We start from the raw sequence: 26,314 nt of genomic DNA on the forward strand, positions 1-26,314 counted from the left end.
CAAAACACAAATACAGCAAATTATTAAAAATTTTAAACGGCACTAACTATATCTCTGAGCTAAATTTTATCAGAAACTCACAGACGTGAAGCAACTCACCCAAGAGTACACAGCTCTTGGGTGTGTACTAAGGCAGATACCAGGATTACCCAGTTGGTAAAGAGGGAAGCCAGGATTTTAACAAAAAGTTCCTCTTCTTTTCATATCATACCACCTCTCTTTTAGGAACGGACACTAACCACCAGGGTCTCAGTTTCTTAGCTACAAATGAAAAAGAAGAATGACATCTCTCAGGTCCCTTTTCAATCCATGATTCTATGAGCTTAAGCTGGTCTGTGTAGAGACAAACAGCTGATTTCCTTCTGTTGGTTAGACTGGGGGTGAAGGTGGAGTTGCTCTGTGTGACCTAGCATATATCTTAATCTACTACACTTGGGTTGATTGAGCCATCCTAATGTGTAAGTACACTTTGAGGCAAACTATGGAAGAGAAATAAGAAACCTCAGCAAAACTTACAAGAAAAATAAACAGCAAACTTACAAGAAAAATAAACAGTGAGGGAACTGCTTCTAGGAGCCGATGTTTCACCAAAAAGGTAATGGATAAAACCCATATGTAAGAAATAGTCTCCCTTCCAAAAAAAAAAATAATCCAGCATATATAAATTTAACCATGTTTGTTCATTTCTCTACATGTATATTTGGGTCTAACAAGTAAGTCTACAGTTACTTTCGTAAAATTTGCTTCTACAAACCCTTTCATTTTCTCCTTTTAGAAGTCCAAGGTTAAAAGTAAATAAAATTTTTTTGGCTCTTTACTACTTTGTGTTACCTGAGCAGTTTTTAGAAAATTCTATTCATTCCAAATTTAAGGAATGTTCTTTATTTGTCGTCCAATTCAGTTTGAACAAAATACATTTTGGAGAGAAAAACATGTAATATTTTTCTTGCTTTCTTTGGAAACAGGTGTTGCAAATCTTTCCAGAATCACATGAAAAATCTTCCTGCCAGTTGACAGGAGTTGTATGTTATTTCTGAACATACAGGGTTTTCTTCCCCTCCTTTATAAAGGATCATTAGATGTCCAAAAGTAAAGAGAGTCATTCAAAATTTTACCAACTTAACTAAGTGAAACTAATAAGTCTGCCAGGTAAGATAGCTTGTTTCCTCTACAGATCAAATGCAGAGACTCCTTCCTGATTCTTAGTCCTGATCATTTGACAAATGTTTCATGTCTAGCACAGCTAGACATTCATATCTGACACTCAAGAGAGAATGCAGAGTAAAGATGAATATCTGAAATTTCAATTATAAAGGGGATAGCTGAAGCCGTGAGATTTTATGAAGATCAGAGAAAGTGACAACAACCATAATGTTAGAAAGAAAAAAGAAAGACAACATAGCCAACTAATAAGCAATGAACTACCAGGTAAGTAGGATAAAGAACGTGAAAGAACAGTGTCAGGGAAAATGAGGGGGCACTTTTCAAAAATGTCAGTAACAGTTTTTACTTAACTCCCTGACAGTATGCTAGATGGTCTTTAATAACTTTAAAGGGGAAATGTTATTACATCATTTTGAAGATGAAGAAACCTGCCCAAGGCAACTTAGGTTGCAGAATTAGGATTCAAATCCCGGGTCAATGAGGCCGTGAGCCTTCTGGGTTCAGACCGTCTTAACAATAGCAGATGCCACTTAAAAAGCTAAGTAGAAAAAGAACACACAAGAGGTCACTGATGAATCCTGATAGAAGGACTGCAGTACTCTCTGAGTGAAAACAGAAAAACTGAAAAGAATTAGAGAATGAGAGTAAGTGGGTAGAAACTTTTAAATGCCTTGTGATAAAAAGGAAGGAAGGGGGAGAACTTGGTCTATACCCTGAAGGACAAATACGGCAAAAGAAGGTTAATGATTTTTTTTGGTCTTCTCTATGGTGCAAAAGATGTGATAGTGAGCTGATGCGGTAAAATGCAGATGGTGGGAGAGGAGGACTTGAGAATGAGGATGAATGGATGGAGTTGGATCCACAGGAGATGAGAGGAAATGTAAGCATACACAAACGACCAAGACTATCAACTCATCAAGAGCAGGGCTGGCTAGTGTTGGGGTTTTTTTTAGTGTTTCCTGTTTGATTTGTATTGCTATGCAATGTAGTCAGGTCCTGGTTACTCTCTGGGGATCTCATATCCAGTTATTAGTATTGGCTTCACCCTTTCCCCCTCCCACACTCCCCTGGGCCCTTTGGCCGTGATGAAAACAGTGTGGCAAAAGGGAAGAAAGGGGGCTGAAACAGTGTGAGCACCTCTATGGGTCTGGCACCATACTGAACATTTAACAGTAATTTTCATTTAATCCTCAGAATACTAGAACACAAGCTCCAAGAAGGCATGAATATGTTTGTTTTGTTCTCTGATATACCCCAAGCACTTAACACTGTGCTTAGAACAAGGCAGGCCCTCAACAAATATTTGATGAACAAAGAGTCACCTTGGTATTATTATCCCCATTTTAAAGATGAGAGGATGACTCAGAGAGGATAAGTAACTTAAAGTCATACATGCAATAAGGGTGAAATTTAAAATGTTTAACAACTAGTACTGCACCAGCGCTGGCCACTCAGAACAGATGCCAGTTGGTGCTGGAGGAGCTGGGTTCTGCTTCAACCTTTTAGTTCTGGGATCTTGGGGAGGTCCACGGGAGGGTTGTGGGCAGGGGAAAGGAAGACACAGGTGTATACTGTCTACCAGCCTTGATAGTAAGTGATGCATCCAGGATTCAAACATGCACTTATCTGACTCTAAAGCCTTCTAAATGAAGTGGGAAACAGTACCATTTGCTAAAAAATGGGGAGAGCAGGAGATAACTGGAGGTTTAAATAGAGTAGAAAAAAATATTCAGAATACCTGCAATGGGAAACAATTAGTAATGAATTAAAGATTGATACCTGAGATCAGTCTGTTGCCAGACAATTTAAAAAACAAAAATAGGATGATCCAACTATAACAGGGTAGAGAGAAATGAGGAATAAGAGAAATATGAATGGGCAAAGCAAAACTACAGTATAAGGATTTTCAATTCCAGGTAAATAATTTGGACATGCTTCAAAAAGAAATGAAAAATCAACATTGGCTCCTGAGCAAGAAAGGACTTGATGAAACCTGTACCTCAAGAAGATGAGTTTGTGCAAGGTAGAGGGGGAGAAGGTGAAGAGTGTGGAGCCACATGGGAGGGATCAGTGGTCAAGAGCGCTATATATTTGGGTGTGACTCACAGAGATGGCACTCAAAGTATCCAGGGGCAAGAGTTCAAAGAACAGTGCACTCTCGGCTTTTAGGAACACTTACATTCTGGTCACTGGCTTGTAGTCGCCACCTCTCTGTGGCTGACATGGTTTTACTATAAAAAGTACTTAGTTATCTTGTTGGTTTTCTGTTTAAGTTGGAACAAAAGGGATAAAGTGCAGTTTAGATATAAGTGACATTTACCAAAGGTTTTTACTCTTTGTGGTTTTCTGTCAATAATTACCTATAATATCCTCAACCTTGGAGTCTCTTAGTTCATTAAGACTCTTAAAAGAAATTTGTGTATGTACTTAAACAGCTTTAAAAAAAAATCCAGGACAATTACGTGGGCAGTTTATTTTAACATGGACCCTGAGATTTCTGCACAAAAAACAAGTTAGCCTATTTATTTATACGATAACAAAAATAACAAGCAGAAGTTGGTCACCTGTTGTTACTGTCCCAGAAAGGCACACAGTGCCAACTGGCCAGGAACAACATTAATTCCTTCCACCCTCTTATGGTAACAGCTGTTCCCTTTTTTTTTCATGCTGGCAAAGGTCTCACTCAGTAGCAAACTTTCCATGTAGATTTCTACATGCAAAAGGCAAGGAGATGGCTGACATAATAGGGTGTGGGGAGAGACAGCTGATTTTTTTCTATTTTACTTTCTCCTGGGCACTTATCAGGAATCTATTTTGGGCTTCTTTGATATTTGAAGCTATAACTATTAACCATTTCTCAGCCAAAAAAAACCCCCCAAAAATGCTGTTTACATGAAGCTGGACTTGGGGATGATATAAGCACATTTTGAAATAAGCAAAAAACTACAGCAAAATTATACAGTAACGTTTACATCATTAATAACCACCTAATTAAAAATGCATTATGTTAAGTGAAGAGGCCAGGCTCAAAAGGCTACATATTATATGATTCCATTTACTATATGGCATTATATGACATTCCGTTTATATGACATTATAGGATGAAGAACAGACCCATGGTTGTCAGAGGTGGAGAATGGTGGGAGGAGTTGACTAAAAAAGAGAAGCCTGAGGGAATTTCGGTGGGCGGGGGGAACAGACTAGTTCTGTATCTTGATTGTGTGGTGGTTACAAGACTCTAAGTTCTAAATTGTCTAAGTTCACAGAACTGTATCCCAAAAGAGTGAATTTTACTATATACAAGTTTTTTCTTAATGTTGGCTTAAGCCTCATATCACCTCTCTCAACTCCCCTCACTTGTTTCAAACCTCTTCCCAAGCTCCAAACAATGACCCCACCCCCTCCACCTAGCTAAGGTCTACTTGCCATTCTAGCTTCTTTCTATTCAGCTCCTCCTGGAATCTTTCCTTTGGTGTGGCACGGTGGGGTCCCAGATGGAGCTGAGGCTTTGTAGTCAGATACACCTAGTTGGGTTTACTCTGGGCATTCTCCCAGTTACTACTTGAGTGAGCATGGGCAAATTATCTACCTATCTAAGCTCAGTTTCCTCATATGGTGGATGCAAATAAATATAATTCATGTACCTCCTTGTTGTAAACTAAGAGCCTAGTAATATGCCTAGCATATTACCTGGCATATTAAGAGAGCTTAATTAAATGCTTATTCCCAGATCTTTCTCCTCTGCCTACTGCCTTCACAACCAATGCTCTCTTTCTGAGTTTCCATGGACCTGATACATACATAAAATTATCACAACACTTAACTGATGTATTGGAATTATTTATCTCTGGCAAATAAAATGGGTCTATGTCTCTCTCTGATCCCTGAATTCACAGAGGCCAGCATGTTCGTTGCCTCATAGTTAATAAATTGTTTGAAGAATAGCTTGTCCGCCTGATCTGGTCTTATTGTTAAAGAAGGAAGTACTGGAAGAGACAGAGAAGCAGGCAGAAAAGGCCAGAACACACTGAGATAGTCTGGGATGGGCGACCCGAGAAGGTTTTCCAAAGTTTCTACTAAGATGTTGTATACAGAATTACAGCACAAAAACTGCAAATAACCTAAATATTAAAAAATGGAGGTAAAGTGGATTATGCCAAATACAAACAATGAAACACACATAACCATTAAAATTAATTTTGTAGGGGCTTCCCTGGTGGTGCAGTGGTTGAGAGTCTGCCTGCCAATGCAGGGCACGTGGGTTCGCGCCCCGGTCCGGGAGGATCCCGCATGCCGCTGAGCGGCTGGGCCCGTGGGCCATGGCCGCTGGGCCTGCGCGTCCGGAGCCTGTGCTCCGCAGCGGGAGAGGCCACAGCAGTGAGAGGCCCGCGTACAGAGAAAGAAGAAAAAAAAAAGTAATTTTGTAGGAGACTATGTTAAAAAGAGTACATAAAGTAATATCCCAACTTCTTGTTGTTTTTTTTTAGAGCACAGGTTTTTTGTTTGTTTTTAAATTCTTATTTTATATCAGAGCATAACTGATTAACAATGTTGTGTCACTTTCAGGTGTACAGCTAAGTGATTCAGTTATACATATACATGTATCTATTCTTTTGCAAATTCTTTTCCCATTTCAGTTATTAACAAAATACTGAGCAGCGTTCCCTGTGCTATAATGTAGTTCCTTGTTAGCTAACTATTTTTTTTTTTTTTTATTTAAATAGACTTTATTTTTTCCAGAGCAGTATTAGGTTCACAGCAAAATTAAGTGGAAGGTACAAAGATTGCCCACATGCCTCTTTTCCCCACACATGCGCAGCCTCCCACATTATCAATAATCCCTCCAAAGTGGTACATTTGTTACACTTAATGAACCTACATTGACAAATAACTGTCATCCAGTGTCCATAGTTTACATTAGGGTTCACTCTTGGCGTAGTACATTCTATGGGTTTGGACAAATGTAGAATGACATGCATCTACCATTATAGTATTACAGAGAGTAGCTCTGTTGCCCCCCAAATCCACTATGCTCCACCTATTCATCCTTCTCTCTCCTCTAACTCCTGGCAACAACTGTCCATAGTTTTGCCTTTTCTGGAATGTCACATAGTGGAAGTCATACAGTATGTAGCCCTTTCAGATTGGTTTCTTTCACTTAGTGATATACATTTAAGGCTCCTCCATATCTTTTCATGACTTTTTGCTTAGTCTGGATGTACCATAGTTTATTCATTCATCTGCTGAAGGATATCATTGTTGCTTCCAAATTCCAAAATTTTGGAATCCCAAAAATTCTGAATTTTGACAATTATGAGTAAAGCTGCTATAAATATCCACATGCAGGATTTTGTATGGACATAAGTTTTTTACATTTGGGTAAATACCAAGGAGCATGATTATTAGATCCTGTGTAAGAGTATGTTTAGTTTTGTAAGAAACTGCCAAACTGTCTTTCAAACTGGGTGTAGTACTTTGCAATCCCACCAGCAATAAATCAGAGTTCCTACTGCTCCTCTCCCTCACAGTCCACATACTTCTTTTAAATTTCCAGTCATTTCCTGGTTTCTTCTGATTAATTTTCACAAGTGTCATGATAATTTTTTATACTCTTGAAGCCCCTCTTGAGTTTTTGAGTCCACGTGCCACATTGTACCTAGGTTATCTTTTAATTGAGAAATGTGATGAGGCTCTTAAATCCAAGTACTGCCATTAGTAAGTGGTCTCTCTACTCCTAAATATAATTTCGCATCATATCAGATGACATGAAATGACAGCACAGAACAACATAAGACATAAAACTGTATGATTTACTCATCACTCTAACTTTATTTCACACCAATACCTGCTTAGGAATGGTCTATTCCCTTTAAAGAAAATGCTTTTTATTGTTTTCTCCCTCTTTTTTTCTTTTTCTTACCATTATCACTAGGCCTCAACTATATTTTCAATAAACTACAAGCTACTTGAGGGCAAGAAATGAATCTTGTTTAAAACAGATGCCTAACATTGAATACAGAGTCTGATGTCTACTATACCTACAGTTTATATTTATTGAATATTAAAATAAATATAAATATGTAAATATAAATTGATTTATTGAATAAATGATATAGATGTATATAAGCATATTTGGAAAAATATTTTCTTTCTTCAAAATTAATTTTTAAAAATTTTCCAGTCATGTCCAATAAAATCAACTGCTTCTAAAATTTCAGTTGATTTTTTTGGGACCTTATCAAACTTTACTGTAATATATTGTCTTTTAGATAACTAGATTCAGTTTGGTAAAATTCTATTCCTAATTTTTTCTTAATATTTTCATAAGAAAGAGAGAATGGATATATAAATGTGGATATATATATATGTGGATGTTTATATATATATATAAAATGTCTTTGCCATGTTAGTATCAAAGTTATACTGGATACATACATGATTACAAATAATGACTTGTATTGGTCTGTATGTTGAATTCTGTCTGAAATTTATTTCTTCAACATTGGAAGGATATTCTCAGTTAATACAGACTTCTAGCTTGGTCTACAAGGACTTTAGGCAGATCTTTTTTTTTTGGCAGGGGGTGGGGGAGGGATCTATCATTTCTTTTGAGAAGTTTCCTAACAGTCTTCTTTAGCTCATTTGAAGACAGTGTATTTCCATTTAGAACACAGGTCTTTTTTAAAAAGTGTCTGGAAAGATATACAACCAAAATGTTAAAAAAGAGGTCATTGGGCTTCCCTGGTGGCACAGTGGTTGAGAGTCCGCCTGCCGTTGCAGGGGACACGGCTTCGTGCCCCGGTCCAGGAAGATCCCACATGCCGCGGAGCGGCTGGGCCCGTGAGCCATGGCCGCTGAGCCTGCGCGTCCGGAGCCTGTGCTCCGCAATGCGAGAGGCCACATCAGTGAGAGGCCCGGGTACCGCAAAATAAATAAATAAAATAAAAAATAAATAAAAAAGAGGTCATCTCTGGGTGGCAGTAAGATTAGTAGTAATACTTATATTCTTTTCTGGGCTTTTTAGAGTTTACCAATTTATTACATGTTAATTTTAGAAAATTCGGAAATCACAGAATAATTATTTTAAAAGAAAAAACTAATCTAGATTTTACTAATGATGTTATTCCATATCCAAGACTCAAATGTCGAAAAATGGGGTTAAATGCATTATGCTGAATCCATATAATGAAACACTATGTATTTCCGAAATACAAACAGCAAAATATATTACAAACTATATACCTTTGGGGAAAGAAACAAGATATAAGAAGTTCCTCCAGTGAAAAAGTTATTTTAACTTGGAAAATCTATGAACATGGGATTTCCTGGTGGCGCAGTGGTTAAGAATCCGTCTGCCAATGCAGGGGACACGGGTTCGATCCCTGGTCTGGGAAGATCCCACATGCCACGGAGCAACTAAACCCGTGCACCACAACTACTGAGCCCACGTGCCTAGAGCCCGTGCTCCACAACAAGAGAAGCCACCTCAATGAGAAGCCCGCACACCACGATGAAGAGTAGCCCCCGCTCGCCGCAACTAAGGAAAGCATGTGCACAGCAACGAAGACCCAACGCAGCCATAAACAAATAAATTAATTTTTTTAAAAGAAAATCTATAAACAGATATACAGGAACATTTCATCAAATATTAACTACTGTATCTTTCTTCAAAGGTTTATCCAAAGCCAAAAAATTTCAGAAGACAATATAAGATAGTGGGGCTTCCCTGGTGGCGCAGTGGTTAAGAATCCACCTGCCAATGCAGGGGACATGGCTTCGATCCCTGGTCTGGGAAGATCCCACATGCTGTGGAGCAACTAAGCCCGTGCACCACAACTACTGAGCCTGTGCTCTAGAGCCTGCTAGCCACAACTACTAAAGCCCACGCACCTAAAGCCCGTGCTCTGCAACAAAGAGAAGCCACCACAGCGAGAAGCCCGCGCACCACAATGAGGAGTAGCCCCCGCTCACCGCAACTAGAGAAAGCCCGCGCTCAACAGCAAAGACCCAACCCAGCCAAAAATAAATAAAGAAAATAAAATTTTAAAATATATATATAAGAGTGAATCAGGGGAAGGTTCCTCTTTGAAACATAGTTTCTACAGAGTTTATTTAGTCTTTAGCTTAAAGAAATTGACCTGTAGCGTTTTATCTGGGTATTATTTAAGCTTATAAGACAAAGCGTCCTGTGTTCAGGTGAGATCACCTGATTAAGTTACTTCTCTCTTTGAACCAATGAGACTTCCAGTCTCAGCAATACCATCCACAAGCTTCCCTTAACCAACGAAGTCTCCCTTATTAGCAGCTGGGCAAGAGACAACTGCTCCCATTGAGCACGAAGGCCTATATTCCAAAGGATAAAAAGTGTACGTTTACTATCATACTGATTCTTGACTAAAGCTGGCAAACTCTAATGCCTTTACAGAATTTCTAGAATAGTCACTGTCTAGGAAGGTATATACATAAGTTAACTCCTCTTTAGAGACTGTTTATGGTGGTAGTTGGGGGGCAGATATTAAATCCTTTAAGGAGACTGCTTTAGCAACTGAACTTGTAGAAAAGAAACCTGACTGACTTGATTTCACCATTTTGGTACAAAATATGCATAAGAAGTAATTCAAGAATCAAAACTACAAATAAATTTTAAACAACCAAATAAAATCCAGACCTGAGACCTCAACGGCTTTTAAGAGTTCACACGCCCCCACTTATAAAAAAAAAAAAATGTATTGTGTATTTTAAATCTTAAAAGTATTTATGTGGATCCATCATGTCTAGTCTGGAATTATGCCAAATGGCAAGGTTCCAGAAACTAAAATAAAGTTATACTAAGGTGTGTCTCAGAAGGAAAACATAAAAACTCTAACTTTGGCAGGAAGTTACCAAAGTGGCATATCTAAATTAGTAAGCTTTGTTTAAAACACACACACTTTTTTAAAAAGGCACACAAGCCAAAAAAGTTTGGTAAAATTCTTTTTTTTAATAGTTATTATTGCAGTAGCAAATCATATATCCGTTTTCCCAAAAATCTATGTTATAAAATAACTCGAGTTATTTTATACAGAAGATAAGTTGCAAGAAGGAAGAACTCCCGCAAATTATTCCTTTATGGCTAAGAGCAAACATGCAATGCTGAAACTACACAATAAACAGCAGCTGCCATGGGAAGCAAGAAAAAAAAAGACAGGCAGATATTAGTTTGTTGAATGCCTACTAAGTACCAGGTACTTTATTTACATAGGTTCTCATTTATTCCTAACAAATCTGTGAAGTAGACAGTATTCGCTCCATTATGCAAGTGAAGAAACTGAAGCTCAACAAGACTAAATAAGAATTCTGAAACCAAGTCTACCAGGCTTCATATCCCAAACTCCACCACATTTGGTAACAGTTACTTTGGAAAACAAGGATATCAAATAATCCAGTGTTCTCAATAAACAGGGTTCTGTAAGAGTTCAACTATTCCTATACCATTTACCTAAAAACGGTCCCTCTATCTGGCAAGATCCTTCTTCCCCCATTGAGCATATCACAGGAAATCATGACAACCTATTATCCCAGACTATTGGCTACTACACTCTCCCTTCTCAGTGCAACTTTTTAAAAGAATTACCAATAGCCACAGATTTCCACTTCAACTATTCACTTCTCAGCCCACCCCAATTTATTTTTTTTAACATTTTTTTTTTAATAAGTGTATTTATTTATTTTTGGCTGCATTGGGTCTTTGTTGCTGCGCGCGGGCTTTCTCTAGTTGCCGCGAGCAGGGGCTACTCTTCGTTGCGGTGCGTGGGCTTTTCATTGCAGTGGCTTCTCTTTGTTGCGAAGCACGGGCTCTAGGGTCACGGGCTTCAGTAGTTGTGGCTCGTGGGCTCAGTAGTTGGGGCACACAGGCTTAGTTGCTCTGCGGCATGTGGCATCTTCCCGAACCAGGGCTTGAACCCGTGTCCCCTGCATTGACAGGCGGATTCTTAACCACTGCGCCACCAGGGAAGCCTCCAGCCCACCCCCAATTTAAAAATGGCTTTACATAAGGTTATCAATGACCTTTGTGTAACTAAACTCAATGACACTTTCCAAGTGTTATCTTACTTACATTTCAGGAGAATGTAGACATTGTTACCACTCTCTCCTTGAAGCATTCTCTTCACTTGGCTTTCCAGAAACATTCTCCTGGTTTTTAAAGTGTTTCCTCCCTCTCAGTCTTGGTATTTTTCATTTCCTCCAACCAATCTAAAAAGTTGGTGTTTCTCATAGCTCAGTCCTAAACTTTCTTTCCTTTTCACTTTATAACTTCTTCCTGAGATTTCATCAATTCTCATGACTTCAATTACCATGAATATGACAATGACTCCCAAAAAAAGTCAGACAGTTCCTCTGAGCTTTCGACCCATTTATCCAAACAAGGACTTGATACTTCCTCTTGGAAATTTCAAAGGCACCTTAAACACAACACGCTGAAAATCAAACTCACTATCTCATCTCCACCCCCCTTCCCATCTCAAATGGGTTCTCTCCTAGTGCTCCCCAGCTCAGTTATTACAGAAACCAACGTCTATCCAATTATGCAAGCCAGAACTTTCAGAACTATCTTTGACATTTCTCTCTCTCTGACTTTCCACTTTAAATATGTCACCAAAACCTGTCCATTTTACCTCTCAGATACCTCACAAATCCCTTCAAACCTTTCTCCATTTCCACCAGCACCTCTTTACTTTCACTACCATTATCTCATTTGGACGGCTGCAACAGCCTCCTAACTGATCTCCCTAAATCCATTCTTTTCCAACTTCAATCTATTATTCCTCCCTGCAGCCAAAGTCACCATTTTAAAAAGCTACCCTATCCTCCTTATTCAAAACCCTTTTTATAAACTCGCATAGTACCCATACCTCTCCTTCATAGCACTTATTGGTTCATTTTTATATTTATTTGTGTGATTATATGCATCTCCACTGCCTAAGACAGAGCCTAGCACACAATATGTGAATATTACTGGAATAAACAAATGCCTACTATGTAGTGGACACTGCATCACAGCCAAGGAGAACATACAGATGAACCCAGTCCTTTTCAGATAAAGAAACTGAAGTTGTCAACTTGGGTGATTTACCCTAGTGGTAGGTGATAGAACTAGAATTCAGACTCAGACCAGTATGCTTCCAGTGTCCATATTCTTTAACTTTTATGCATCGTATCAATATAAAATAATTCTATAAAACTTTTATACATTAGTAAAAGTAAATGGAAACTTTTTTTTTTTTTTTTTTTTTTGCGGTACGCAGGCCTCTCACTGTTGTGGCCTCTCCCATTGCGGAGCACAGGCTCCGGATGCGCAGGCTCAGCGGCCATGGCTCACGAGCCCAGCCGCCCCGCGGCATGTGGGATCTCCCCGGATCGGGGCACGAACCCGCGTCCCCTGCATCGGCCGGCGGACTCTCAACCGCTGCGCCACCAGGGAAGCCCTGGAAACTTATTTAGTATCTTGATAACATACAAAATATTTTAATAAAGTTCTGTTGAAATTGCAAGGTAACACCCTAACATTTAAACTGCTTTAAAATAATACAACAGTCCATTCCCCTCTTATTTTGAGTAATCATAGTTTGCACAGATATGATGCTAGCCCCCTCAAAAAGTACCCATTCACCCCCTTTATTATACACAGTACTAATATGTCTTTATCTCCTATAACATAAACACCTTCTCCTGAATTATATTCAGATAATACACTAAAACATGCCTATGGCTAGCCCCTATATGAGCTATAACATTTCTGCCACAATTGTTTGATGTACCTTACAGTTCAAAATGTCAAACTCTTCTGCTTTTAATTTACAAAATATTCAACCAAGTTATGCTGTCTTCCAATCTCAATATTTCATTCCTTTTTATGAAATTTGATTGATTGATTTTGCTGCACTGGGCAGCTTGTGGGTCTTAGTTCCCCAACCAGGGATCGAACCCAGGCCACGGCAGTGAAAGAGCCGAGTCCTAACCACTGGACCGCCAGGAAATTCCCCTCCAATCTCAATATTTCATTCTTAATTATGAAAAGTCTGAGGACATGAAGTAAGGGTAACTATAACAAAATTTTTCCAGCAATCTGCTCTTTTTTCCTAGTAAATTCTAAACATAGGTTGAATTATAGTTGATCAACCTAAAGGACAAATTCCTTACTTCAGGAAATTTAAATTACTATAAATGTGACCCTTAGATTTACCGAACTGAAAATCAGAACCTCCACTACAATGTCTTTACTGGGCAGCAATCTCAGGCCTTGTGAGGTACATCCTCATGATTAATCCTACTGGCCCTCTTCCTCTCAAAGAAGCTTCACCCTCTCCTGACTTCCTCTTGGAAGGTAAAAACAGACTGTAGCAATATTCACTTCTTCGTTTTTTTAAACTTTCCTTTTCCTCACTCTCCTCTTTGCCTCTCTTTTTATCAGAAGAAATTAAGTTAGCCAAAGTCAATATCAGGGCCCTTTGGGCTACAGAGGCTTATGAGTTTAAAATTTCAGTCACAACTATTCAGTGTTTTTAAGTGTAAGTTTTAAATTATTAGCAAACAAAATTTGACTCTTAAATAGGACTCAATTTTGTCAAGATTTTCTTACAACTTCGGCCATGGTATTTTAATTATGATGTACATATTTCTAATTGGTGGTGGGTTTCCAGGGCTACAGGACAGACAAAATTCCTTAACAGTTCAATGATAGCTATATCCCAATGCCCTACGTAGTAATGAATCATTCTGCCAGCTACAGCTAAACAGTAACATTAAGGTCTCACCATTCCAATCATTAACTGGCTAACAAACTGCAAGACTAGTACTGAGGAAAACACAAACATAATCCTAGATAATGTTATTATTTTATTTCAAAGAACATCTCTCTCCTATTTACTATTCTTAAAGTCACTTGAATAGAATATAGCACAGGTAGATATAAAGTTAGAACAGATTCCCCTGGAATTTCAGATCTTTGCCAAAAGAATTTGACAGTCTTAGCCGAAGACAAATTGCTGTTGATACAGATGACAATCTCCTGATAATAAGCAGACTAGGTTAAAACTGTGGTTTCTTTCTTTTTTCATTTTTTCTTTTTAATTTGATAGTAGGTGAACATTATTCTTTATCTTTTTTAAAACTGAAAATCTTCCTTCACTGAAATTTCAGTGAGTCTGACCAAATTATATTTTGCTTTGGCTTCTCAAGGTAGCATATGTTACCATTTCTCACAATATGGCTGACATAAGAGTAACCAACTAGTTGCAAGATTTCATGAGCCATTTGGTCACTGATAAAGTCATATACCTATGTGTGGCAAAAGAAGAGACTCAAGAAGGGGCTTACATTACTTTGTATCAAGGCCCATTTTTCCTATATCACTACTTCCTGGATACTTCAGTCTTCAGCTTTTTCCTATTTTCTTCTGACAACACTCACTGCCTTCATGGCCAGGCTAGATTTATAATTGATCTCCTGCAAGTCTGCTGCAGTTGCTCAAAATGCCCCATTTACCATGTGCTCTTTGTTTTCCTACCCTGAGTCCAGTGGTATCAACTGCTCCAACATATTCTGCAGCTACTGACTCTCCTTAATAAGCAAGGTGTGCTCACCCCTATGATCCGGAGAGATAGGCAAGGCAGATAGATATTCTTCTCACTATAATTTACATATAAGTAGACGAAGGAGCCCAAGTGATCTTGCCCGTGTGATCAGAGAGAGTAGCAGAAGCAAGACTAGAATTTGACTTCCAAGCCAACCTCTTTCACTACCAGACCACACTCTGAACCCTTTAAAAAAAGTTACATAAACAAAATTGTTATTCAGTGAAAAATCATCCACAATGTCAAATCCTAATGCAAAAACTTATCTTCTTAAAAGCTAATTTATTTATTAGATTTGGTTAGTAATTAAACTATATTCAATGGCAGAACTTAGAATCTCTCATATTAATGTAGATATCCAACACTAGCTATAAAGTTGAGTATTACCCATAACTTGCCTAACAAGTTTTGATAACAATCACAAATTAAGAGACCTTTTCTCCAACTGGGCCACTGGGTTAGGCACAGACAATATTTGAGAAGGAGCATATTCAAAATTCCTCTCTTGTATCAATGCCATTTAAAAAAAAGTAAAATACAATAAACATCACTTGCTTCTGCTGCACTGCATAACTATGCTAGGTATATTTTCTAAATCAAATTGGGATGTCATTTGAAAAAGTGTGGGGTTTTTTAATAGTTTTTTTAAGAAAAATATTATAGAAGTATGACTTTAGTCATAGATTTAACAAACTGCCTCTATGAAGAAGACTGTTACCTAAAATTAGGACTATCCAAGAACACTGCAGATGGATGTGATCACTATATACATTTATTTTTTAAACTCTATGGAAAGAAAACAAGGAAAAATTCTTATTGATCAAGAGAAGTTATAAGAACTGGTTATGTTTAGCTGTACTTCAACGTGTATTGCAAGTTATGAGCTTTTGACCAGTTTATATTCAAAAAATAAAATCTTCATGTTTTAAAATGTGAGTACTCAGAGAACTTATGACTACCTCAACCATGCCATTCACACACACCTTTGTTTATTCCTATTTCTAGTCTGCTCTTCTCTCTACAACCACAAACATTCGTTTGGGTACTTTGTCTATGAGCTGTGGGAATATTGCTTACCTAGAAGTAAAACGAGAAGATCTGAGTAAGGTATCTGATTCCAGAAAGAAACAGGTTAGAAGTAATCAGAACATCTCCCATAGTGATCTGGACACTAAAAACTGAAATACGAACCAGGTTCCAATTTAAATGCTATTTAAACTGAAGCTAGCTAGAACTACACTAAATAATGTTCCAAAAGAAAAGTCACCAGCACATGGTATCAAATTTAAATAACAGACTGGGTCAGTGGTACTACATTGGTTTATTAACTTAACAATGATAACAACAATAGCCCAGGCAAGGAATACGCTAAACACTTCACATACACTGTTTCATACATTATCTCATCTAATTTCACAGCACTATGAGGAAGACACTATTATCATCATCTTTTTCCTCATTAGATGACAAAACTCACGGAGAGTCGAAGCAACCTGCCCAATGTCGTACAGTTAGTAATAGATGGAGTGAGAATTCCAACCCCAGAAGAGTGGCTGTCTCAAGTCTATTGCCTACTCACTCAGGCAACAAATATATGAATGCCTACCAAGTGCCACGCACTTTCTAAGCACCGGTATTACAGTGTTTCCACCCAGTAATAAAGATGGATTCTGAGCTATCTACAGGAATTATTTCCAGAATTTAGCACTAGCCAAAAGTGATGTTCCCAAAGGTTTACAGTATCTCTGCTGGAAAGTAAAAGCAGTGGTCTCAGGAGAAACTATTTTGAAATACAGACAGATTTCATTCAAATTCCTACTTCTCTCCCCTTACAGTGCTCTGTGTACCTCTTGGGGATGGAGACCCTATCTCACTCATTCTTAATAACCTAAGTGCTGTGACATATCAGGCACTCAACTTACCATACAGTATTGTCATTGTTTGTTATGAGTCTGTCTTCCAGAGTAAGCAAGAAGCTATTTGAGATCCATGGGTTTTGTTTTATTTTTTCACCCATTTTGTATTACCAGTGCTAGGGCATACAATGAGGCTAATACCATAGGCTAATACCATACAGTTCTGTGATGATTCATGAGTTTATGTAAAACATTTACCAAAATCTCATTTATTCATTCAATAAAGAACGTTTTTCTTCTCTTCTTCTCATTTACCTCAAGCACCTAAGCAGCCAACCCATCTCTCTTCCTGCTGATGTAAATGAACCAAAAGGCAAGGCAGAACCTGGCTTAACAAGCTGCCAATTAACTCAAGAGCTCATCCGCTACACATTTCCTATATGTCATTTTCCTGGGCACTCCACCCTGAAAAAAGACTCAGGAAACATTTCCAAGCAGTGACAACTGAGAACTAAACCATGAGGCTCTAACTATATCTGCTGGAATGAGTTACGAAAGGTGACTCTAAACTCTATACACATGACTCATGTGAAATGCAATGAAGGATAAAGGTCTCCTTTACTGGGTAGAAATGCCTATGACAACACCGTATTTGAAGAAAAAGTCTGTGGGTATGTTACTGAACAGTGCAAATCAGTTACATCTTCCAGTATGATATACCCTCCTAGCAAACGCTTAGCAGTTATTACACGTTTGACTTATGAAAAATTAAAGTGCCTCCTTTGGACAGCAGACACACGCTCAAAACATGATAAGCAGAAACTGACTCTGCAGCAACATCATATAGAATAAAGATAGTCATAAAACATTTAGGCCACCTAAAATAACCACTGCTTTTACAGCCAATTAATTCCCTCAATTCTTCATTCCTCACCCTCTTCATTTCTCAAATCTGGACCAGTCAATCTGAATTCAAAAGTTATAATCCTTGGGCTTCCCTGGTGGCGCAGTGGTTGAGAGTCCGCCTGCCGATGCGGGGGACGCGGGTTCGTGCCCCGGTCTGGGAGGATCCCGCATGCCGTAGAGCGGCTGGGCCCGTGAGCCGTGGCCGCTGGGCTTGCACATCCGGAGCCTGTGCTCCGCAACGGGAGACACCACAGCAGTGAGAGGCCCGCATACCACAAGAGAGGGGGAAAAAAAAAAAGTTATAATCCTTAAAAATGCATTTCCCAATTCCCAACCATACCACTTCTTACCTGAGTTACACTGGGAGTTTCCCAACTACTCTAGGCCTTAGTTCCATCATCTACAGAATGAAGATGAACAAGCTATCCTCCCTGAGCACGTTTTTGAGAGACCTCACAGCCACACAGGGCCTAGTGAGCACTAAGTAAATGTCAGTTATTATTATTATCCACTCTGACATTTAGAAAAAAGTTACAAAATTCACTATTAAGAATATCATGGATACATACTATATTCCAGCCATACTGGCCTCTTTTCTGTTACAAATGCCCTTTGCCCCTTTAGCCCTCAACGCCTGCTCTTCCCTATGCCTGGAATCATCTTCTTCCAGCTCCTCCATGACCAACTTACTTTCATCCTTAAATCTGAAATCAAAAATGCCCTCGTCAGGGCTTCCCTGGTGGCGCAGTGGTTGAGAGTCCGCCTGCCAATGCAGGGGACACGGCTTTGTGCCCCGGTCCGGGAAGATCCCACATGCCGCGGAGCGGCTGGGCCCGTGAGCCATGGCCACTGAGCCTGCGCGTCCAGAGCCTGTGCTCCGCAACGGGAGAGGCCACAGCAGTGAGAGGCCCGCATACCACAAAAAAAAAAAAAAAAAGCCCTCGTCAGAGAAGCCTTCCTTGAGATTGCCACCCTCCAACATCTCACTCTCTTCTAACCTTGTTTTCATTCTTCCATGGCATTCACAAACATCTGTAACTGTCTTACATTATTAGTATAGAGACCTTACCTATCTTTTTCACAGTGATAATTACAGGTCCTAAGCACATAATAGCTAATGAATAAATAAATGAAGGATGTTGCAAAGTCAGATATTTTAAAAACTTAACATTGTGTTAAACACAACATAAAAAATAGTATCAGGTTAACATATGTCAAAATAAATATCTGAAGGAATTCCGCGGAGGTCCAGTGGTTAGGCCTCCATGCTTCCACTGCAGGGGGCCTCGGTTCGATCCCTGGTCAGGGAACTAGGATCCAATAAGCTGCGTGCCGCGGCAAGCAAGCAAGCAAGCAATAAATAAATAAATAAAACCTGATTGGAAAACAGGGGTAAGAGTGAGAGGGGGTATAAAGAGGTATTACACAATAGCTTTTTCTTTGCTGCCTGCTTAACTGCAGATAGGAATTCAAACAATAGAATTTACACAAATGAGGATGCACAATTAAGGTCATTCAAAAAATTTAGGAATATTAAGTCTACTTTTTTACATGGTCACTCAATCATTTCCAAGGCCTGGGCAATAAAAACAGTGAAGGTGACCAGAGTGTGGCTAACTCCATTTTCTTGATTAAGCTGAAATTCAGGACTTAACCACTGTATAAAGTAACAGTTTTTCCATTTGTTTAATTACATTCTACCACAGACTATACAGATCGATTTCTACCACAGCTGGGATTACTACTACCTGAAGATTATATATGTGGTTTTTACATGTGACTGATAAAACACTACTATTTCAAGATGTTCTGTAAGCTTCGAAGACATTCCATGAGTACTCATGGGAAACGGTTTAAAGTTTGTGTTTTTGTCCCTATTACAAAACGATATTGATGTTATTTTTACTAAAATAATGATGTTGCTATAGTAGGATTATAGATGATTAATTTTATTTGACAAACATATTGTGCACATTAAGTGCAAGGCACTGCTCTAAACCCTTTATATATTGACTCATTTAAGCCTCACAACAACCACACAAGGTAGGTACTTTTATCATTACACAGCTGAGGCAACAGAGGCACAAAGAGGAAATTTGCCCAAGGTCACACAGCTAGTAAATGGAGGAGCTGGAATGTGAACCTAGGCAGTCTGGATCCAGAGTCCGTCACTAGACTGTGTTGTCTATCTAATGTTTTAAAGAAAAAGTCATTCCCAATGTTAGACTAGTTTCAGTTAAGTAAAAACAACTCTGAGCCATCTGGGCTTTAAACCTAGACAGCAAGAAGGTTGAAGGGAAGAAGGAAAGCAGGCTGGAGTGGAAAAAGTGAAAATGAAAAATAAGGTAAGTAGAAAAAGAAGAGGGCCAAAAAGAAAGAAGAAAGTTACTTGTAACCACTGCTCATGATATCTGAATGAACGCTTTTTCATACAGAAAATAATAAAAGAGGCAAGACAGTGTCCATATAACCCCTAACTAGCTTATTACATAGACTGTATATTTCCCTCTCATATGCTGAATTAAGCCACCTAAATTAGGAGGAAACAAACAATTAACATTCCAAAATCCTTTCCATAAAACTGAAGCTACAAGTTAACTGGTTCACTTAAAATGTGGGTGTTTAATGACTTACTACCTACTTCCTTTTTAGCAGGGTAAACAGTAACAATTTAAACTTTAATTTCTTATCAAAAAGAATTAGAATAATTCCACAAGCTAAGTAACACATAGGAAACTTTGGTAGAACTCAGCCAAAAATGACTAAACAAGAAAGAAATTAATAGATTCATAGCATGTCCATGAGTTTCCAAAAGGATGTAATTCAAAAAGAATATAAAGGAAAAAATTACTTTTCATAAAAGCTATAGAGGGGAATGCTCTCTGAATATTTCCATACTCTATTCCAAGCAAGGTAAATTTAAGTTTAAAGTCAACTGTATAAAACCAACTAGAGCCAAATACTATCAATTTCCTCCAGGCCTCTGCTTTTGTTCCAAACTAGCCATTTAAAGGTAGAAAAAGGGGCTTCCCTGGTGGCGCAGTGGTTGAGAGTCCACCTGCCGATGAAGGGGACACGGGTTCGTGCCCCCATCCAGGAAGATCCCACATGCCGCGGAGTGGCTGGGCCCGTGAGCCATGGCCGCTGAGCCTGCACGTCCGGAGCCTCGGAGCCTGTGCTGCGCAACGGGAGAGGCCACAACAGTGAAAGGCCCACGTACCAAAAAAAAAAAAAAAAAAAAAAAAAAAAGGTAGAAAAAGCCTTGCAACAGGAGGCCAGTCTGACCCAAGAATATTACCAGTTTGACAAATTTTTGTTCATCTTTTGAGATTCCTTCTCTCTCTCTGTGGCTGAGAGGAAAGAGAACAGTTACATAAAACAGAGAAACAAGCACAGTAAACTTTCATCAGAAGCAAAAGAAGTTTGCTGAATAGAAGTTAACAGAAGTTGAAATGGCAAGTAGGATAGGCACTATGTCCTATTTATTTATTTACCTCTTTGGTATCTAACAGAATGCCCAGCACCTACTAGATAAGAAACAAATACATGAGTGAATTCACCCAATAATGAGTGAATGAACAAATAAATGTCAGGAGAAAAGGGAAGGCTGCAGACTATTTAGCAAGTGAGACCCTTTCATTAAGTATTTGATTTTTACTTGAGAAAGGGGCCCAGATTCAGGGTCAGGAAAGGGAGCACTCGTGACGGGTACTACTTAAGGGGCAGGATGATGTCAGCATAATTACTGGAGAAGAATAAGTAACAGGGATTCCACAACCACTTATGGCTGCCAATGTTTTTTGCTGCCACATTTTCCCCTAAATTTATTGACTCTGATTTGGCATAATGGTGATACCACGTTTGCAGCATGCTTGAGGTAACCATGACCCACTCCATTCCAAGAAAGCCAACGTTGGAGCTCACGAGTTGCTGTATCACCTGCTATTATAGGAAACTGTAACTGGTGTCAAGTGCAGAAAGGGAAGTTACCTCAGATCTGTTTGGACATAACATGAGTATTATCAGTAGGGCCCTGGAGAAAAAACAGCACATCCAAATAAGGTTTTCAAGAGAGAATTTAATGAAGGAATAATCTTCAAAAGTATAGGCAGGGTTTAGGGAAAGCAGCAGGGGATGGTGGAATACTCCCACACCAGCAACATGAGAAAGTCATTATCATCTCTAGGCCTAAAGGGACAAGTAAAGGGTTACCAGAACCCAGAAAGATCTGTAACTGTAGCTGGCTGGCACAGAAGGCCACTGAATAGAAGCTGTGACCTACTCACAAAACATAGAACAGCTCTGGCAACACAAATCCAGCAGGAGTAAACTGGCTCTTCCAGGCCTCCTGCTCTTGTCCCATTGGTCCAGGCCAACCAGAAACCAAAAAGCAAGAGCAGGGTGGAGAAAAGATCTGAAGGGGCAAAAGGAGAATATACAATACAGAAGGATATTCCAAATGACCGCCACCCAGCAAAACACAGGCACATAAAAAGCCTTTGCCAGTTCCACCCAAATCTTCTAGGCATCATGAGAACCTGCAAAAAAGTTATAAACACAGGTGCTTATTTGGGTTCCCACTGCCCTATATCAAGTTGAGGAAGAAAAAAAAAAGATTCTAAGAGTAGTCCTAGGTAATTTTTGTCATTTCTGCATCTCTAAGAATAAACAGACAACCCTTTTATCTATAATGGATCACATCTAGAGCAACTCTCTTCTTTGTACTCAAAGGCCATCTATTCCATACCTTCATTATTACACTTATCATGATGTGTTGTGACTCTTGTTTGTTTCTCCCTCATTAGACTCTGAACTCCTTTAGGGCACAGATTGTCTTATTCATCTTTGTATCCCTAGCATTTAACATGAACTTGGAACAGAATTAGCCTTCAATCAATGTGCACTGAATCAATTAGTGGACTCAGTGTCCATTAACTGGCAGCCTAATGCCAGGGTGCATAAAATCTAGAATGACCCTCAGCAATTAAACACTAATAAGTTTTATTCAGGACATGGTTTAAAACATTGAGCAAAAACACAGCTTTCATACCAGCCCACTACCATTCTCTATAGAACAGCTTTTCTTGTGTGCTCAGATGGTATTTATAGCCTTTTCTACAATCATAGAACTCATTATCAAAAGAGCCAGAGAAAGATGGCAAGACCATGCTCCATCTCAGAAAGGAATCAAATATACATCATCTCTCAAAATTCTCACTCTTCTTCCAAGAATTGACCAGACCCACTAAAGGAACTAATAATCTGGGTATATTATATGGAGGAACTCACGTTTCCCAGCGGTGATAACACTGATTTGGGGTAGAAACGCGTATACACATGTGCGCGCATGCACAACCCACACACACACCCACAAGCATGTTTAACTATCACTTCAACAGACGTCACCTTCTGTAATATTATAAAGTAGCCATGTAACACAATCACGTAACATCAGCATATCAAATGGATACACTATATGATGTTGGGTGACCATTAACAGAACCTGGAACATATTCACATCATAATTATGAATCACTTTTACATAACCCTGTACTTATGAAGTGCTTAATCATCTTTTTGTTGCTATAGTCAAATCTCACCTGTAGTTCTCCAAAGAAAAAGAAAAAAGTTAATGCCAAGTTGATAACCCTCTTTGAGCTACCACGATTTTAGGCCGCCAATCTCCTGCTGTCAGTAAGATGGATGAAAACCAAATTTAAAATTTGGTTTAAAGTGGACCCTTAGACTCCACTAGACAGGTGAGTTTGCTATAAAAATATATTATCTCCAAAAGCTCAGCATGAAAATGCTTTGTATCTCTAGCATCACTATTCTCCTTCACTGCTGCTTGTAATGGAGTGTTGATACTGTTAAATCTAATGTCATCATATATACCAAATTAAAATAACACTTCACTTTCTATTTAGGAATAGGGAATTCTGGGCTTATCTTGACAATACACTGAATTACTTTAAAACTCTAGTAACACAAGAACAGATAAAATGTGTTTCAAATAGATCGGTATAAGTATCTGATACTGATACTAAATGCATAAGTCCCCAAAACAAGCTTTTTCCAAAACCATCAAAGATACTTAAAATCATAAACACAATTTTATCTTTTTTGAGAGCTGTCATAAATTCTGCAACTGTTAGGCCCATGTAGCAATAAAATTACCCTTACCTCTATAGGACAATTATGTGATGTTTCCATCATATTGAAAATATAGACTGCAAGAACCTACAATTTATAAAGTTGTACTGCATATAGGTTCCTCCATTATATATGAATTAAAACAAAACAAAACATAGATTTACCATATGGCTTTCTGTTTAATAACACTGAGCTACCTAAGAGCAGTATTATGTTTCATCTATCCTGGTTCAGTGTTTGGCCCAAAGAGAAAACATGACGTTTGTTTCATAAATTACCAACTCCCACAAGGTAGGAAAAGGGGAAGTTTATGTATAATTCTGACAATACACAATATGTGGCAATGACAGAATAATATCCAATATATTAGAATTATCAAAGTTACTTATGACTAAACATTTTTCTCTCCCTTCACTATAATATAAATGAAGTTTAACAAACCTCCACTAACATTCAGTACAAGTTAAAATACATTTTTAAATATAACATCTTTACCAAGGTAAGCTTTTCACTGAAAATAAATTTGAATATATTTAATGTAATTATGAATATGTCCAGACATCTGAAAGGATCACTTGTGCTTCTATAAAAATAGTGTTCCAAAATCGTGTTTCCCTTTCCTGAACTGAATTCCTAAAATTCACTGTGGAGCTATACAGTAAGTGTCTTCGTAAACAATAAAGATGTTTCATAAATAAAAAAGATTTTTCCTCAAAAAACAGGTAACAGAATTTGTAAAACTTCGGCAAGACTGCGAGCACCTAAATGGTCAGGTTTGAGGCAAGAGAGTGGAATACTGGATTAAAACCGGGGAAAATTTCCTATCACTGAAAAGCCATTATGCAGACCTGCATCTAGGATGCTAAAGTCACAGCTCTCCAACCAACGCTGAGAACTTGCCAATACCATTACTTCGATACTCAACCATAAGTAGGACTACCCAAACATAGAGCAGGTTTTCTTGTTGTCGTTTTTTCCATAACATATAAATAGTTCAAAGATACTGCCTTACACAATACATACTGAAAAGGTGAAAATCTCTCCTCCCAACGCCTATCCCTTAGCCAAATGACTTCTATTCTTTCTCGTCAAAATAAAAGAACAACTGGCAACCAGAAGACCCACAACTGAACTCTTCTGTCAGAAAGACAACGCCAAATTTGCTGCAGCCAAAGAAATGTCTAGTGCTCCTTCTGGGCTCTCACAGGAGATGGAAAGCTACACAATGGCAAGGTCTGTGCAGAGAAGGACACAGCAGGTCTGGGGCACACCATCCCCACTCCAGCCCCCAAAAAGCAAGGTTCTTCAAACCTATAGGCAGAAACCTGGCATCATCACACCCACTTACAGCCTGACAATTTACAAGCTGGTAACACCTTCTAATTAGGAGAGTTCTAATCTTTAATAGACGGAAATGTAAACGGCTTCCCACAAATAAGATAAACCTGGCACTGGCGCCAGTTACTGAGAACCCCCAATGCATCAAACCTCCCGTTTCGCTACTGAACCTGATGAGCCAGTGACCAGGCTGCCCTACAGCCGAGAGGGGAAGAGCCCACCCTCCGGGCTGGGAGTGGAAGGGGAAACAGAGGACAGGAGAGCAAGGGATGGAGCGCAGAGGCGTGAACAGCGTCCAAGCAGGGTGGGCTCAGCGCACCGCTGGGCGACAAACGGCAGCGGCCACGCGGGAGCCGGGGTGCGGGCTGCGAAGCGGGGTCCCCGGGCTGCGGAAACCGCCCCCAGCGTCTCGCCCGGCACGGCTCGCGCGTCAGGCACACACACACACCCCCACCCCACGCCCGTCCGCGGCTCTCGCCGAGTCCCCTCCCAGCGGACACACACCCGCAACCCACCAGTTCAACCACACCCCGGGCTCGCGCGCACACGCCCCTCCGGCCGGCGGCGCGTACGTACCCAGCAACACGCAGAGCACATCAAGGGCCACGTACGGCAGCCGCGTCTTGTCAAACATGGTCTCGGCGCGGGCGGCAGACGAGGCACCCGATTCACAAGACCGGGCCGGGGACTGGCGACGGCTCCTCCCAGCCGGGGTAGAGCAGCCGAGGGCTGACGGGGACCCTGCGGCGTTCTGATGGGCAGCAATGGCGCCCGCGACCCCTTCCCTCACAGCTCCCGCAACCACTCAGTCGGGGCCGAGAGGCTCGTGTGCCAGCCGCGGCGGGTCCGTTGCCTCAGGCCCTCCTCGGTCGGCGGTGGCCCGCCCCGGCCGCTCGCTGTCCAGAGCCAGACGCCGTCTCCAACAGGCGGGGCGTCCGGGCTCGTGCTTTAAGGATGGGGACCGGTAGGGAGGAGGAACACGGGCTCGGCCCCTCCCGCGGGGCAGCGCGAGACCCGCCTGCGCGCGGCCTCGCGGGCTGGGGGAGCGGGGCAGAGGCGGGGCGGCCAGTGAGGGGTGACGGGGCGGGGCCGGGGAAACACCAGGCCGGGGCGCGCCAGCCAATCGGCGCCTCTGGCCCCGCCCCGCCCGACCTGCGCAGCCCGCCCCTCAAGTGGGCCGCGCGGCGGACGGGCGGAGCGTGGGGTCACCTCCCGTGTGGGGTGAGGGGTGTTGCTCAGATCCATTTTCAGCCAGTGGTCGCCCAACCTGGCCTCCGCATCCCT

The 26,314-nt window shown here is 40.1% G+C and overlaps 1 protein-coding gene across 3 annotated transcripts in view; it reads right to left on the reverse strand.

Annotated features, from left to right (window-relative positions):
* Nucleotides 1–26,069, reverse strand: part of PLPP1 (phospholipid phosphatase 1) — a 117,256-nt gene extending 91,187 nt beyond the window's left edge. Inside the window, exon 1 of one of the 3 annotated variants that reach the window (XM_029216475.1) lies at nt 25,607–26,069. In XM_029216475.1, the coding sequence (XP_029072308.1) occupies nt 25,607–25,664 (58 nt within the window). In that variant the 5' untranslated portion in view covers nt 25,665–26,069. Of the gene's footprint in view, nt 1–17,567; nt 18,348–25,606 lie in introns of those variants that run through there. The other 2 variants (XM_029216474.1, XM_029216476.1) reach the window with 2 other exon arrangements.
* Nucleotides 26,070–26,314: the final 245 nt, after the last annotated feature.

Source organism: Monodon monoceros, unplaced genomic scaffold (assembly GCF_005190385.1).
Source record: "Monodon monoceros isolate NGI ecotype Baffin Bay Population unplaced genomic scaffold, NGI_Narwhal_1 Super_Scaffold_12, whole genome shotgun sequence".
NCBI lineage: Eukaryota > Metazoa > Chordata > Mammalia > Artiodactyla > Monodontidae > Monodon > Monodon monoceros.